Source organism: Xenopus laevis, chromosome 9_10L (assembly GCF_017654675.1).
Source record: "Xenopus laevis strain J_2021 chromosome 9_10L, Xenopus_laevis_v10.1, whole genome shotgun sequence".
In the NCBI taxonomy this organism is placed as follows: domain Eukaryota; kingdom Metazoa; phylum Chordata; class Amphibia; order Anura; family Pipidae; genus Xenopus; species Xenopus laevis.
The window spans coordinates 79,099,291-79,115,515 of NC_054387.1; the positions used below are offsets into that span (position 1 = coordinate 79,099,291).

The 16,225-nt window shown below is 39.5% G+C and overlaps 1 protein-coding gene across 3 annotated transcripts in view; it reads left to right on the plus strand.

The window, feature by feature from the left end:
* The first annotated feature begins 796 nt into the window (after positions 1 to 796).
* Positions 797 to 16,225, plus strand: part of chn1.L (chimerin 1 L homeolog) — a 76,037-nt gene continuing 60,608 nt past the window's right edge. The window contains exons 1-3 of one of the 3 annotated variants that reach the window (XM_018234088.2): positions 797 to 1,220; positions 13,331 to 13,369; positions 14,309 to 14,364. In XM_018234088.2, the coding sequence (XP_018089577.1) occupies positions 1,202 to 1,220; positions 13,331 to 13,369; positions 14,309 to 14,364 (114 nt within the window). In that variant the 5' untranslated portion in view covers positions 797 to 1,201. 3 annotated transcript variants of the gene reach the window in all.

Genomic DNA, 16,225 nt, shown 5'->3' on the forward strand with positions numbered 1-16,225 from the left:
GCTAGAATGAAAATCACAGATGGGATGTGGCACAGTGTCGGACTGGGACACCGGGGGCTCACCCAAAAACCTTAGACCAGGGGACCACTCTCAGTACTAATATTCTTCATCTCCTCAATCAACCTCTATTCTCCTAGTCTGTTTTCTTTACATACTATAATCTATTATTCCATCTATTTAGCCTCTTTGTTCTCATAGAAATAGGGAATGGCCATGAAATAGGCCAAATGTTTAGCAGCATGAGGGCCCACTGACACCTTGGCCCACCTGGAGTTTTCCTGGTATCCTGGTGGGCCAGTCCGACACTGGGATGGCAATGGGAATGCTTCGTTTTCCCACATTTCCTCGTGAGGCAACTTTGGGCGACTTTAGAAAACGAAGCTCTCCGAGTGCCATCCCGCCGGCAATTTTCATTCTAGCCAGCGGGAAGGCAATTCGGGGAGATTAGTCAACCCGAAAAAGAGGAGATTTCTTCTTGGGCGACTAATCTCCCGGAATGTGATTGTGTGTCTCTGCCCTAATGGTGTGTTTCATAGACCATTTACTAAATTAAACTTGGAATATTTGCAATTAAAATTAAGCATGCATAAAGTAATTAATTTACAGATATGGACATGGGACTTATTACATTTAATATTGGGGATGTTTTCAAATTAAAGATTAATAGGATTTCTGTTGAAATCATTTAATTCACAAGCTAACAAGGATTTTGTGAGAAAAGAGAACGGATAGCTGAGGGAGGAGAGAGAGAGAGGAGGGGTGATGACTGAGGGAGGATGTCTGGGGGAGGAGGGAGGATGTCTGATAACTGAGGGAGGAGGGCTGAGATGAGAGCGGAGATTTCTGTGCCAACGGACTCTAAAAGTGAGAAAGAGCGGAGGTACAACCTGTGTGATATACCATTGCACGCTCGCATTTCTAGCGAGGATGTCCTAAAATGGTTTCCATATCCGTATGTCAGTGACACAGCCGGATTCCCCCCACGCCGGCCCCTTCCATTCTCCCTATACTTGTTCCTTCATAGATGAGTCCCTGTCCCCTTTCCTTGTGCACAGCCGCCCAGCCTGGAGACTAGCACTACATGCCGCCCGGGGGCTTCACTCTCCTGTGTCACTTTCATCTCTGCAGTGGTCACCAGTCAATGCTGTGAGCCTCCAATAGCCGAGCATTCCCCAAGGAGAAGCTACGAAACAAGGCTGCCATGGCTCTCACTTTATTCGGTGAGTAATATAGCAATTGCCAGCCTCTCTCTCATTTCTTTCTGTAAACAACGTGTCAAGGTGCGAAACGACATTTCCCACAATCCATTGTTCATGCCCAGGGTTGAATGTTCCATGTGACTCTGTTTTGATTATTAGTGTATTTGTCCCTCAGAGAGACCCTTCTCCATTGTTACCTTGCAAGGCACAGCCTATGGGCGTGTGCGGCTCAGCCTATCTCCCACTACTCCCATATACTCTACTCACGATGTGTATATATATATATATATATATATATATATATATATATATATATATATATATATATATATATATATATATATATATATATTATATATATATATATATATATATATATATATATATATATATATATATATATATATATATATATATATATATTGGAAGTTGTGCCCTTTAATGTTCTTGTGCCTCTTTATCATAGGGAACAAGTATAGTTGATGTACTGGCTATTTGCAAACTGCATATTATAGCCGTGTCTTAGAGCAGTGCAGCCTGGAGAGGCATGTGATTGGTAGAAGAAGCAGGAGCCATAAGCAAATCAAGCACCTTATTGGTAAAGCAGTGTTTACTAACACCAGTGCAGCTAGCTATCACAACCAATCAGATGTTTAAACCAGAGGCCTGATAAAAACAAATGGCTGCTAATGGTAACTGCACTAGGGCAAATAAAATGTAGCACCTGTGTTAGCCAATTGGCCTCCAGATCTTTTAGAGTGCTACATTTCTAGGCTTCTAGTGAAGCTTTTCTGACTGGCATCACTCTGAATGCTGTGATATTACTAGGCCCCTGGTGCTCATAGGTCAGCGCTTACAGATGCATGGCGCATATAGTACATATGGAAACACACAGAGGCAGTGTTGGACTGGCCCACTCGGATACCAGGAAAACTCCCGGTGGGCCCAGGTGTCAGTGGGCCCTCATGCTGCTAACCATTTAGCCTACTCCATGGCCATTCCCTGTTTCTATGAGAACAAATAGGCTAAATAGATGGATTACTATTTTATAGAATGTATAACTAAAAGAGACTAGGAGAATAGAGGTTGAATGAGGAGAGGAAGAATAATAGTACTGAGAGTGGGCCCCTGGTCTAAATTTTCTTGGCGGGCCCCTGGTCTAAGGTGCCCCTAGTGTCCCAGTCCGACAATGCACAGAGGCATCTTGTTATACAACAAAAGCTTGGCCATCCTTTGGCCAATGCTCTGCTACAATTTATTTCTTTAACTTTAGAACCTAGCATAAGTAATTTCTCCTCCAGATCTGCTGGCTTCTGATACATTGTTTCTGGGGTCAGAACCAGAAGCGCAGAGAAATGAAACAGCCAAATGATGCTTTCATTCACAATTACATTAAAAACACTGCGTTTTTATACTATTATATGTTGGAAATATAATAGTAATAATAGGAGTTGTTATGAAGCATTCCCTATAGCCTCCGTTTTATAGACAGTCATGTAATCGCTTTGATAGTTTATACATATTATTCATATGTTTAGCATAACCGATCATGTGATGTTAATTGATTGTTTCTGTTGAGTCCCACTCTGCTTCTCAGCAATTCTAAATTTATTTGACTTATAAGATCCATCCAGCTCAATTTAGATAGTGGGGTATTGGCCCATTATAACAAACATATATATATATATATATATATATATATATATATATATATATATATATATATATATATATATATATATATATATATATATATATATATATATATATATATATATATATATTTGTCTATATGTATTGGCCCATTAGCCAGACTGGGTCCCTGCAGCTCATGGATGATGTCTATGCACAAACAAAATCAGAAGTTAATGTTTAGTGAGCACAGTTGCACTTAATCTCACTCAGTATTGCTGGCAGGGCTTGAGCATGTGCCACAGTAAAAAAGTCAAATGGCATCTGACAGAGATGCCCATTGCATGTGCCCTATAGAGGACAGCATGTGACCACTACAGCTTTTAGTATACATCAGCTTTGGTGCGACTGCTAAAGCTTTGCTGGCTTTAATTTTAGTGACTTGGGTCAGTCTTTTGTAGCAGGAAAGTTACAAGTGTATATTGTGCAACTCATTGTAATATACACGAAAAGAAGTAACAAAAGACATGAAGAAAATAGCAGTAATTTGAGAAAGAGTTCTATGACTAAACCCTCATTCATCTCTCTTATCTGTCCATATGTCTTTGTACTTATAACCACTCAGCCAGACATGCAGAGTAAAATAAACAGATGGTCTATGTACATGGGCCTGAAGCACTACGTTCAGCAGAGCATTTTCTGATAAAGAGGGTGGCCATCTTAAAACTATAATTTCTCTAATTCAACACCCAGACCTCACACATTTGAAAAATCCCTTCCAGATTTACAGAGGTAAAGCTACAGATATTTTACATATATTTACATGTACAGGTATGGGACCTGTTATCCAGAATGCTCACAACCTGGGTCTCTCCGGATAATGAATCTTTCCGTAATTTGGATCTTCATACCTTAAAGGGGTTGTTTACCTTCCAAACACTTTTTTCAAATCAGTTGTTTTTAGATTGTTTCCCAGAAATAATGACTTTTTTCAATTACTTTCCATTATTTATTTTTTAAGTTTTTTGCAAAATCTAAGTTTAAGGGCTCTTACTCATAAGCGTTTTTACCTGTGCTCCCCTGCGTTCCGTTTTTCGGCGTTCAGCCGCAGGGGAGCGCAGGAATAGATGCATTTCATTATTTAAAATGGGGCTGTACTCACACAGGCGCGTGTAGGCACCGAACGCAGGTTGAGACACAACATGCTGCATTTGTCCTGCGTTCGGCGCCTACACGCGCCTGTGTGAGTACAGCCCCATTTTAAATAATGAAATGTGTCTATTCCTGCACTCCCCTGCGGCTGAACGCCAAAAAACGGAACACAGGGGAGCGCAGGTAAAAACGCTCATGAGTAAGAGCCCTTAAGGTGAATGTTTGTGTCTCTCATTTAGTTGATACATTTCTCAGCAGCATCTCTGGAGCATTAGCAACACTTGTATCAATTCTAACAGCTGCCTGTAATGAAACCCAGAGATTCTGCTCAGCAGGGACAAAGATAAGAAATGTATCAACTAAATGTATCAATTTATAACAGTTTACAGAATCGGCGACCCCCTCCCAGAGCTGCTTCAGAAGGAGTAAAATTACACTTTACACTTCAATATTAGAAAAACCGTCACACATAGAAAATAGAAAGTCATTGGAAAAAGTTGTTATTTCTGGTGATCTATCTGAACACAACTAGTTGTTTGAAGGTGAACAACCACTTTAGGTCTACTAGAAAATCACGTATGAAATCAACATGAAATAGATCCAATAGGCTGGTTTTGCTTCTAATAAGGATTAATTATATCTTAGTTGGGATCAAGTAAAAGCTACTGTTTTATTTTTCTTTCAGTTTTAATGATATAAGCAGTTTTACACTGTTGACATCAAGAACAGAAGCAAGAAAGTCACATTACTGATATAAGAAGTGTTGTACTGATGCTTCTCTGCTCAGTTCTAATGCTTGTGTCACAGTGAGTGATAGAACAGAGCAAAACACAAATTGCCCCTCTGTTGTAATCACATGGACCTTTTGCTGTGTCTCCAAGGCAACCAAGTAGTGTTAGGCTGCTGGGAAATATATATGGCGATAACAATTGCTGTGGTTCTTTGGGGGCTTCATTAGTGATATCCTAGCAGTTCTTCCCTGTGCCTACCTTATTTACTCATTTTTCATTGCCCCCCATTGACATAGACTTTATATTAGAACATAGTTAGAATTTTTGATCTAATCTATAATTTCTTAGTGACATTTTTGTTTCCCATAATCAGAGCTCTTAGAGTAGCTAGATCAATTCTACAGATGCACAAACCTTGAGCTGCGGCTGAAGACGGGTCTTATTTTTTTTCATTCCCTAGCTGCCTTAATTTCTTTTTTTGTGTCTGTTTCCTTCACATTTCCTTTTCTGCCCTGTGGCAATATAACAAGGGGTGGGTTAGTGAAAGTCTTAAACAGCATTCAAATTACAGGAAGGGATGTGCTGAGTTTGCTGAAAAGCTAACAAACACCAAAAGCCATGGGGAGAAGGAAATAATCACTAGTCCAATCTGAATGCTTCCTGTGCTTGCAGCTCTTGTTCTGCCAGCGACTCCCTTGGGTACAAGGCTGCAGTATTTAATATGATATTAGCACAAGGGCCCTCCAGCTCTTGCTTATTACATTGCCAGTGGGGATTGGAGTGCTGGGTTTTTAATACAAATCCATTTTAGAGTACAGACCCTAATGAGCAAGGGCCCTTATTTAGCTCTTGTAACAGTCAGAATTTATATATACTTTGTATGTTTCATATATATGCCCTTCTGTTGTACAGCACTGCAGAATATGCTGGCTCTTCATAAGTACTATTTATAAAGCCTTCTCCATAGCATATTCCTAATTATACATTTAACATAAAGCAGTCTTTACCTTAAAGGGCTATAGTAAACCATGCTAATAATTACTACAGGGGAATAGCTATGCAGGCACCAACTATGTTCAAGCTATAGGCAATTTAGGGTGTTCTGCAGCAGCTATGTCTGTATAGTTCAGCCTCAGATGTTATGTAACATCCATACCCCAAATAATGTAAGACTAGATTGACTAAGAGACATTGGGATGCATGTGGCCTGATAATAAAGGCACATTCGAACGACATTGAGAAGAAAAAAGAGGAGGCAACAACACTAGGCACAACAACTGAGGAAAGCTGCTATCAAAAGCTGTTGTTAAACTGCAATTTACAGCATTACAGACTGGTAAAAGCCTGGGCCATCATTGGGGGGACAGATGTCGTTACTCTGAAGCGACGTGTATGTTTTCTTACTGGCAAATTACAATATTGCCAGTGTGAAAGCATTTTTAGGAAATGAGTCACCAGTGGTAGAGCAGATGTATTGGGGGCAACTTATCTCCACATTTACCATCACCTTTACATTCAATCTGCTGTCCTAGCAAACCCCAACTTATTGCTAGCTGATCTTTTGTGTAGCCGTTACAAGGGGTGTGGTCCCTACGTGATTGTGTACTTGGGTGGGGAAGACTTTTGATGGCAGCCCTAAGGGCAGAGACACACGCTCAGATTCGGGGAGATTTGTCGCCCCCAGCAACAAAACTCCTCTTCTTCGGGGTGAGTAATCTCCCCAAACTGCCTCCCTCATGGCTAGAATATAAATTGCCCACAGGGTGGCACTCGCCACCGTTTTCCGAAGTCGCCCGAGGTTGCCTCACGAGGAGACTTCGGACGACTTTGAAACGAATCGCTCCGAGTGCCATCCTGCCGGCGATTTCGATTCTAGCTGGCAGGAGGCAGTTCTGGGAGATTACCTGCCATGAAGAAAAGGCGATTTGTTGCCAGGCAACTAAATCTCCCAGAATCTGAGCGTGTGTCTCTGCCCTAAAATCTGCCAGAAAATTCTGTAAATTTTAGTTTTAAAACAGCTGGGGGTGTAACAATTTTGTCAACTGTTCCAAGCTTTATCGCTGGGTCACTCTGAGGAGGAAAGTGTGGCTTCAGGGAGAGATCCACCACGTAAAACTGTACAAAATCTGCTCAGTCTGCTCCACCAGACTGGTCCTGGAATGGAGACCTCTGTGTCACCTGTCCAAAAATTGTACAGAAATCTTTTGGGCAAGTTTGAAAATCCCATTGTGCCAGGATTGCAGTTGTGTATTTATGAGGTCCTTGCCCAATAAATCTCCATATGCAAACAATATGATCTGATCATTGCTCACGCCAACCCAACGATTGTATCTGATAGATTTGGCCCAGTGCATGGATAGCCAAATTGGGCAAATATCAAGCAGATCTTAAGTGTGTGGCCATAGACGTACAGATAATATAGTACAAAACAAATTTTCGTACGCTATTCGGTGCATGTATGGTGGGAAATGAGTCAACCGATAATGGCAGAAGACTTGGATATCGGTCGGCTCGTTGATCGGGTGCCTTTGAAGGCTGAATCGTCAGATACAGGTAGAATTCTATTGTTTCTACTTGTATAGCTGATGATTCAGCTTTACACGTGTGTATTGAAATGAGCAGTCTTTCTTGGAAAGCTCTTTTCCAAGAAAGATCATATTTGTTACGTTTATGGCCACCTTTAGGGCAGATTAACCAAATCTTATGGTGTTCTGTAAACAGGAGAGGAAGGGAGTGGGTACTTGCAGTTCTGTTGGGCATAGATAGTTTTTAAAGTTGCAAGGGCCTGAAAATATATATGGCGGTTTTGTGTCTTCCTTGCCAATTTCATGCCATGAGTGGGATGCAACAATCATTCTTGTCGTGACCCATGTGCTGGGTGAAGTTTGTGTACATAAAGACTTACTACACAATCTCAATATTTGCCCTTGGATAGGGCCAAGCCACAGTGATACTGCTTTACAGATGCAGCTGCTGGCTCAATCACGTGGCGCTGCATATTCCTGGAGTTACATCATTGCATATAAAAAAACAGACCCTTTGGCAATTTCCTTATATGCTGGGTGATCTAAATGATCACTAATCACAAATTTTTATTGAAATGGAAATATAATCATTTAATAATAAAATTTAAAAATCTGATATTGTAGACATACATCTAAAACCTTACTTCATTTGATTTGGCTTTAGATATTTGTTTTGGTTTATGACTTTTGGAGGCACTAGGACGCTACTTTTAACATGATGGAATAAAGTTACTACTTTTAACCTCAATTGCCATGGCTGCAGGAGTGCGTGCATATTCATTTTCGAGGATTTGTTTCGCCTAAAGCTACGGGTTCGGGGCACGGCACCCCGGCCACTTGACAAACTTGGTGAGTGACAAGCATTGCTGAATATCTACCATTTTTGAAATAAAGTGTTCTTCTTCAAGTGAAGGGCCTGGGGTTTGGACACCCAGGTCACCCCTTTCCACTCGGTGAGAATTACCTAGTGGTTGCTTGCTTTTTTGTTGGTGTTTGTTGTTTATTTGCTTTTTGCCTTTTTTATTTGATGTGTTTAAGTATCCAACAACATTAAAGCAAGTTTATAATGGAGGTTGTTAATTAGTTAGTCCATTTAGAGATTGGAGCCAGCCACCTGTTTTTGTGTATTCGAATTTCAAATTCGTATAATTTTTTTTGTAGCTAAAATAAATTTGATTTTCCTCGAAATTCAATTGGGGGTTATTTATTAAAAAATCTAATATCTTAAACTCGGACAAATTTTACCGACCCGAAAAATAGAATCTAATTTGAATCGAATTTGACCAAGTGTGAATCAAGTTTTTTCTCCGAAAAAAACCTCGAAAGTCAGGAAGGCTACTTACATTTTCAAATTGGTCACTGCCACTGGAACCCTACCATTGACTTATAAATGAATTCAGCAGGTTTTAGGTGGCGAATAGTAGAATTTTAATTCTTAACGGGAGTCTCGAAAATCAAATTTGAATTCTTTAAAAAATTCTAAATGAGTTTGAATAATTCACTAGTCGAATTTGACAGTTAAGACCAATGAAAAAAATGTGAAAATTCGAATTTTCTATTTAACCCTTAATAAATATGACCCTTAGTTTCTATAACATTTATTTAAATAACTCCAGGTCACTATATGGCTAGTATGCACTATATGGCTAGTATGAGACTGGGGGTTGCTCTACTGTGTTTAATGGAGAAGGTGCTAATGATTATTATTATAGTTGATATGCACCAGCATATACTTCACTATTGCAGAAAGCTAACCAGTTCAGCAGCTGCTCAGTCATTGGCCCAAATTTGGCATCTCACATGTCAGCAGTCTGACCACATAGGGACCCATGCAGAATGGACAGTGCCTGAATAGCTTCAAGCAGATATTGACTGGGCTGGTAATTTCTCCCATCCACAAGGAATGGTTAAGAAAGGCAAAGTAGTCCGTTTTGTGCTGGGGCACCGTATATGCCGGTGGATAAGGCAAATGCCCAGAGCAGGTGACTTACTGTATTAGAAATGGGGCCAACAATGCATGGGGCAATGCCTGCAGGCTATTATAACAGTAAATTATAACAGTTATTATAACAGTAAATGCATATATGTACCATGAACTTGAACTCATATTAGGCATCATAAAGTATTTCTATAGCACCATCGTACATACAATACTTGTAAGGGGAACACTGACAAGGAGCTCGCCCAACCAGGTGAGGGGTGAGGGAAAAGTTTTCTTTTAACAAAGAAAATAAAGATGATTTTTTAACTGAGGAAACAGGGCTTCCTTTGCTCCTCAAATACTGTTTTGCTATTGTATAGCACCAGCATGTTATACATAGCTTTACCAAGAAATGGTATTAACAGGACCTTAGAAAAAAAGGGATATAATAGAACTCGTTTATGTCCAATACTGCTTTTGCCCAAATTTTCCTGCAATCTATTTTGTCTAAAACCCCATTCATTAAAGGGTGCTCTTTACATTTCCATATAATTGTTCTTGGCTTCACTCAGTTCTCTTTGCCTCCTGTTCTAAATTGAGCACAGTTGCACTTATAAATGCAGGGGAACATTGGAGCTACGCCACCTCCAGCTCAGTTGGTAACACCAGGGTTCTCTCACTCCCTGCATCAATAGGCACAACAAACTTGTGTCTAATGAATCAAGGACACGCATGCACAAGACTCTCAACCAGGCAACAACTTTCAGTTCAACTACATCAAATTTACAGAAAAGTGCAATTGCATTATTTATGGTGCATCAGCCACTGTTGCGACATTCATTTTTTATTTTTGTCTTGAAAAAATAGTCAAAGACCACTAGAGGGCACTGAGCAACCAACAAAGCTTGCAGTGTATGCTTCAGAAGTTGTCACTGGATATGTTATCAGTTTTTACAAAGATTTTATAAACTTAAGCTTCAAAAATAAATGTAATGTTTAGGTTCAAATGACCCTAGCAACCATGCGAGGCTGGAATATGAACAGGAGAGGGTCTGAATATAAAGATGAGTAATAAAAAGTAGCAATAACAATACATTTGTAGCCTTACAGAGCATTTGTTTTCAGCATTTGAAAGCTGGAAAGAGTCAGAAGAAGAAACTATAAAAAAAGAAATAACGAAGTCCAATTCTATAACATACTAAAAGTTAACTTAAAAGTGAACTACCCCTTTAACAATTGGGCTGATTCTGACTGCTGACTACTCCACAGTATGTTGGTTGTATATGGTTGTATATGAGATGGAAATGGTGCCATTCCTGCTCATTATTTGACTACTTAGTTAATAATTTCATTCTAATGGTGCTCTCTTGGGCCTACTGGATATTTTCTAGGATTCCCTGTGAATTGAGTCATCTGTATCCATAGTACCTTTTCATTCGATGTTTGGTGGACACATAGAAAGACAGCAGGCTTAGAGTCCTGCCCTGGTCTAATCTGGTGGTCTATTAGCCTGACTTGAAACTCACATTTTTAACTTCTTGATAACCAACCCTGCCTAGAAACACCAAAATAGTGTGGGAACCAAATCTGTAATGGCCCAGTAAATCACTTTTTATGGTATTTGGGGGCAGTAACTTTTGAATGAAGTGTCTGTCTGCAACAGAACCCAGGCCAACACACACAGGGGAAGGTAGTGGAAAATGAGTCCTAGTCCTGCTGCTCATTGGGATCCTGCAATAAATTGGAGCAGAAGCTCAGTTTACAGGTCAGAGGAACCATTAAGTGCATGTGAGTGCAGCTGGAAAGAAGCATTTGCCTCTATTCCCCTGCCATTTAGTAAAACAGCAGATTGTCCTATTCCATAATATTTATATACAGTCCTACTACACCTTTTGCTTCAGATGCTTTTAGCTGTGTGTCACCAAAAAAATGGAATTTGTTGAGGGGTATGGGATGTTTGTGTGCTCCCTATGTTGGTTTTCTCCCCACACTCAAATGTACAAGCAACATAATTGGCTTCTGACAAAGATTGACCAAAGTGAATATGAATGTAAGAGGGACTTAGATCGTAAACTCCACTGGGGCAGGGGCTAATGTGAATGATGTATAATCTCTGTAAAACCTCATGTATCATTAAAGGGTAACGAGCAAATCTGAAGAATAGCACCATCTAGAGTTCAGTAGTGATATGTGCCATTTAGTTAAAATTCGTGGAATTTCTTAGTTCATCATCATCGTGATCATTTATTTATAAAGCGCCGACAAGATACGCAGTGCTTTACCTTGGTTATAACAAACAGGGAATAAATAGTGGATGACAAACAAGGGTTTACAAAGTACTATAGGATTAGAGGGCCCTACAAATTAGAGTTTCCAAACTAAAGATTAGGGTACAATTGAGACATTAGGATTTTAGTTGAGGCCAGCAATATGTCAGATTTGTTTCTACCTGTATATCTGACAATTCAGCTCAATATTTGCAGAAAAGATTGTATTTTTTACATTTATGGCCACCTTTAGTATGTCACATCTCCTCCTGTTTTCCTTTTCTTCCCCTTCCCTTTAAACTCCTCTTTTGTGCTTTCCACCTTGGCCTCTTTTATACAAGTTCGCAGCAATGTGCCAATTAGAGGTGCTCTGCTAAAAATACATTCTGATGCGTGTCTTGCCATCGGCTCTGACATTCATTTATAAAACTCATTTAAAGACAGTATGCTTACCCTTAAAATAGGCCTACTCCATGGAAAAGAACTTATGTCTTGTTAACAACACTTCACTTTGTTTCCTCTTACTGGCATGGTGGTAGGAATATTCCTTCATTGTGAAAGGACATTTCTTAATTCACGGAATGCTGTACACAAAGCTTTAGTGAAAAGATAAATATCTTCAATAAAAAGAACTGCCATAAATGAGAAGTTCTTTAAGGCAAATGGGTTACAATGTCAAGTCAAGGGGCTTTTCAGGGGTCCCCAGCTCCAGGCATGATGGGTGCTCACTCAGACACATGCACAGGTGTTGATTTGGGGAAACTGGGGTCCTGAGCAGCTGCTGGACATTTATCACATAGGCATTGCTGTCACCGTAGTCCTGTTTTACTGGTCAGCTTTAAATATAAAAGCAAATGTGAGCATTGATTTATTTATAAGATGGGATAATTATTTTTTCAATCATTCATGAGTTAATATCATGCTACATATAATAGTTACAGTCTTCATGCTCTAATACCCAACAGGTTATATGTCTATTATGGTACAGTAGAATATTAATGGAATGATGCTATGGAATAACTAGTACATACGTACTGGGGTTCACTTGCTTTTCTGTTACAGTTATCAGTGTCAAGTGTTATTCCATGGAACACACTTCTCCATACTGGCCAGGCAGAAGCCATACCTCATGGCTGAGCAGACTTTTACTTTGTGTTGAATTGTATTTATCTTATTTTATTCTCATTGTACCCAAGGCATCAGGCCTTTTCAAATTCTCTTGGGCAGGTTGGCAGGTAATTAAATTACTGTGTCCCATGATAGACAATATCAGCAGTACTAGGGTATTTACATATACAGGCACACACATCATTTTGCAGTCCCTATAATGTCGTTTCTGTAGCAGTGTTCTCACCCAATTTAGTCAGGTCATTGCCAGGCTGTTTTACCCTAACCTCTTGGCTCTGCTCCACCCCTACATTGTGCATAAAACAAACATTTTCATATAGAAACCAGTAGGACTCTGCTCTGTATTTACTGAAGTGCGTAGTTTTATCAACATTTAAACTGCACGCTGGCAAATGTCTCACAGCCAGTGAGTGCCCTGCAAAGGGTACAAAAATGCCTCCAGTGGCTCCCATTGACTTAAAAAAATCTAATTCCAGATTGGGCTGAAACTCAGTCTGCCAAGTATGAAACCTTATCTAGTTTTAACCCCTGTGGTATTAACCTAAATTGAATACGTCTGAGAGTGCCTGTGCTGATACTTTTCACCTTGAAATCTCTAATTTTGTGAAGTTTTCAGTGGGTTGGAAAGCAACATGTGCCATCAGAAGTTAGTCAAAGCTCTTATTTGCCAAAGCAGGTTAGAATAGCAGTTCAACTGTGATCCTGTTTTTTAGTTTGTAAATAATTATCTTTTAAAGCAATGTAATTAATATATTAGTGCTTATTTCTCTTATAGACAACGACGAATACCGGCCTCCTGTATGGAAATCATACTGTAAGTATCCAGCAGTGTCCATGTAGAACTTTATACTATTTTGTTCTGAAATAATCTCTGTACGATTTTTATCTTCTCACCTTTAAGTGCTTTGCAGCTCATATTATCATATGTCTAAGCTGGTAAAGGAAAGTGAGGTGCACAGCAAAAAAGGACACTCATTGTTGAGGAGACAATAGCGAGACTAGAGAGTCACTGTATATATAGCAGTATTCCGCTAGGATTCCATCATAAAGTGTATAAAAATGGAAAATTTCAGTGCTAATTATCTCAGCAATGTTATACAAAAGTAGCACATTTTGTCAAGCCATTTTGTATTGCCGTTTGGTTTTCTCCGCTTGCTTGTCAGCAGATATCCCTAAAAATAAAAAAAACCCAGGCATAGCATATTGGATGGTACGCAAACTGGATTATTGAATTTCCACTTCTTTTTCTGTTATACTGGAGTTGTGGACTCCTCAGGGAGTGCATGGCCTGATGGTAAGAGCTCTTACAGATGATCGTTTTTAGCTGTGTTCCCCTGCGTTTCAGTTTCATGCGTTCAGCCGCAGTGGATTGCAGTAGTAGACGCACTGAATTACTGAATTATTTTCAATGGGGCTGTACACAGACGCATGTAAGCGCCAAGCGTTGGGACGCAGCATATTGCATTTTTCCTGTGTTCAGCGCTTACATGCGTCTGTGTGAGTACAGCTCCATCGAAAAGAATTCAGTGCGGCTACTCCTGCGCTCCCCTGCAGCTGAACGCATGAAACCGGAACGCAGGGGAGCACAGCTAAAAACGCTCGTCTGCAAGAGCGCTTAAAGTCAGATTAAAATATGAGTTCTGTCATACACTGGTCCTTGACAAAAAAAACTTACTTTATTGTATTGACTTATGTTTATGAACTCTCTTGTCATAAAAGCTATCTGCATATATATGTATGTGTTTTATTCTAGTGTATCAGCTGCAGCAAGAGGCTCCTCACCCCCGGAGAATTACTTGTACTCGAGAGGTAAGTATCCTGCATCAAACTATATCCTTTTAGGAGCTTTGCTTTGGGGAATTGCATTTTTTTCACCAAGAATAATATTTATTTTTCAATAGTTACAAAACTGCATCATGCATGTTATAGACTGTAAGTGTAAGGTAGTAATACAGCTCTATTAGTGGTCGGTCTACCCACTGTGACAGACCGCTCCCTAAGGCTGATTGGACACACAGCATATATTAGATTTCTGAAAATCTCACAAAAGCCCCACCTTCACCTGCCATTAATTTAATTGCAAAAGATTTTTCAGACCTAAATGCTCACTAAGGGCTAAATTACACAGGATATTTTGTAGGATGGTGTTAGATGGACAGATAGCATCCTACAAATCGGATGCAGTTTTATGGGTCACAATATAATGGGATTTATACAAAAATCTGATGTGTAGTAAACTACATAGAAGATTTGCCATCTTACACTACATGCCTGTCGGACGGAAGCACAGTATACTACGTCTTAATCCCAAGAGATAAAAAAAAAAATCTCATTGAAATACGCTCAGGGGCAGATTTATCAAGGGTCAAATTTTGAAGTAGAAAAAACTTCGAAATTCGACCATGGAATAGAATCCTCCGACATCGAATGATTCAAACGATTTTATCATATGATCGTACAATTTTCCCAAAAAAATCCTTCGACTTAAAAAAACTTAGCAAAACACATAGGAGGTCCCCCATAGGCTAAACAGCAATTCGGCAGGTTTAAATTGGTGAAGTATTGAAGTCGAAGTTTTTTTAAAGCGACAGTACTTCGATTATCGAATGGTTGAATAATCGAACGATTTTTACTTTGAATCAAAGCCGAAGTAAATTCAAAGTCGTAGTATCCTATTCGATAGTCGAAGTATCCAAAAAATTACTTTGAATTTCGAATTTTTTTACTTCGAAAATTAAAAGTCGAATTCACTTCGACCCTTGATAAATCTGCTCCTTACTGTTGAATGTAAACAAATGAACAAAATACCCCATCTGACTTTATATGACCCGACATTGCATTACACTAATGGGGGATCAGATTTTGTAGCATCCTATAAACCTCATAGTGTTGCGTGGCGTTGCATGGTGCCTCATGACAAGATCAGATAAAAAATCTCACCCACAAAATCTGATCATAATCTCTTGTGTACTTTAGCCCTGAGGCAGCTTCCTTCCCCAATGCTATCACGCTGGAGCGGTTTAAATATAGGCTTGGTGATAAATCTATCTGCCAAGAATCAAATTGCACTCTGCATGAATTCTGATGCTAATAACTCATATGCATTAGGTGGGGTAAAAAGAGCTGCTAAACCCAGATACGGCATATTCAGTGTATAGTAAAGCTGATTTCCATATGAAGGAACTGTATGTTGCAGTCACCTGTGCTGTGTGTCCCTTTATATCCTGTGCTTGTATATGTCCTTCTGTAGTTCTATAAAACTATCTGTCAATGCTAACAGTAGTGGAAAAATACACTTATCAGAACCAGGACATCAAACGATTGGGCAATAGTTTCCAGCAAAAAAAAAAATCAGATGACATTTCCTGCTCTCATATGTTACTGGTCATTTACATTTTGCGCACATGCTAAACGTGGGTGGTTTTTTATAACAGATTTACGCAATACTAAAACATCAATCTGTGGCTTGCTACAAATTACAAACATCATGGCACATTGCACTCAGATTTTAAACATTGCACTAGTTTTTTTGCACTGTCCATGGCTTTGTGAGGACAAAATCTTGTTACAGTAAGGGTGTCGCATAAAAACGTCAAACTTTGGACTTGTGTAACTGTACATGTGTCTTCACTTGCATTTGTATCTGCAAATCTGTTGCATTATTGTCCTT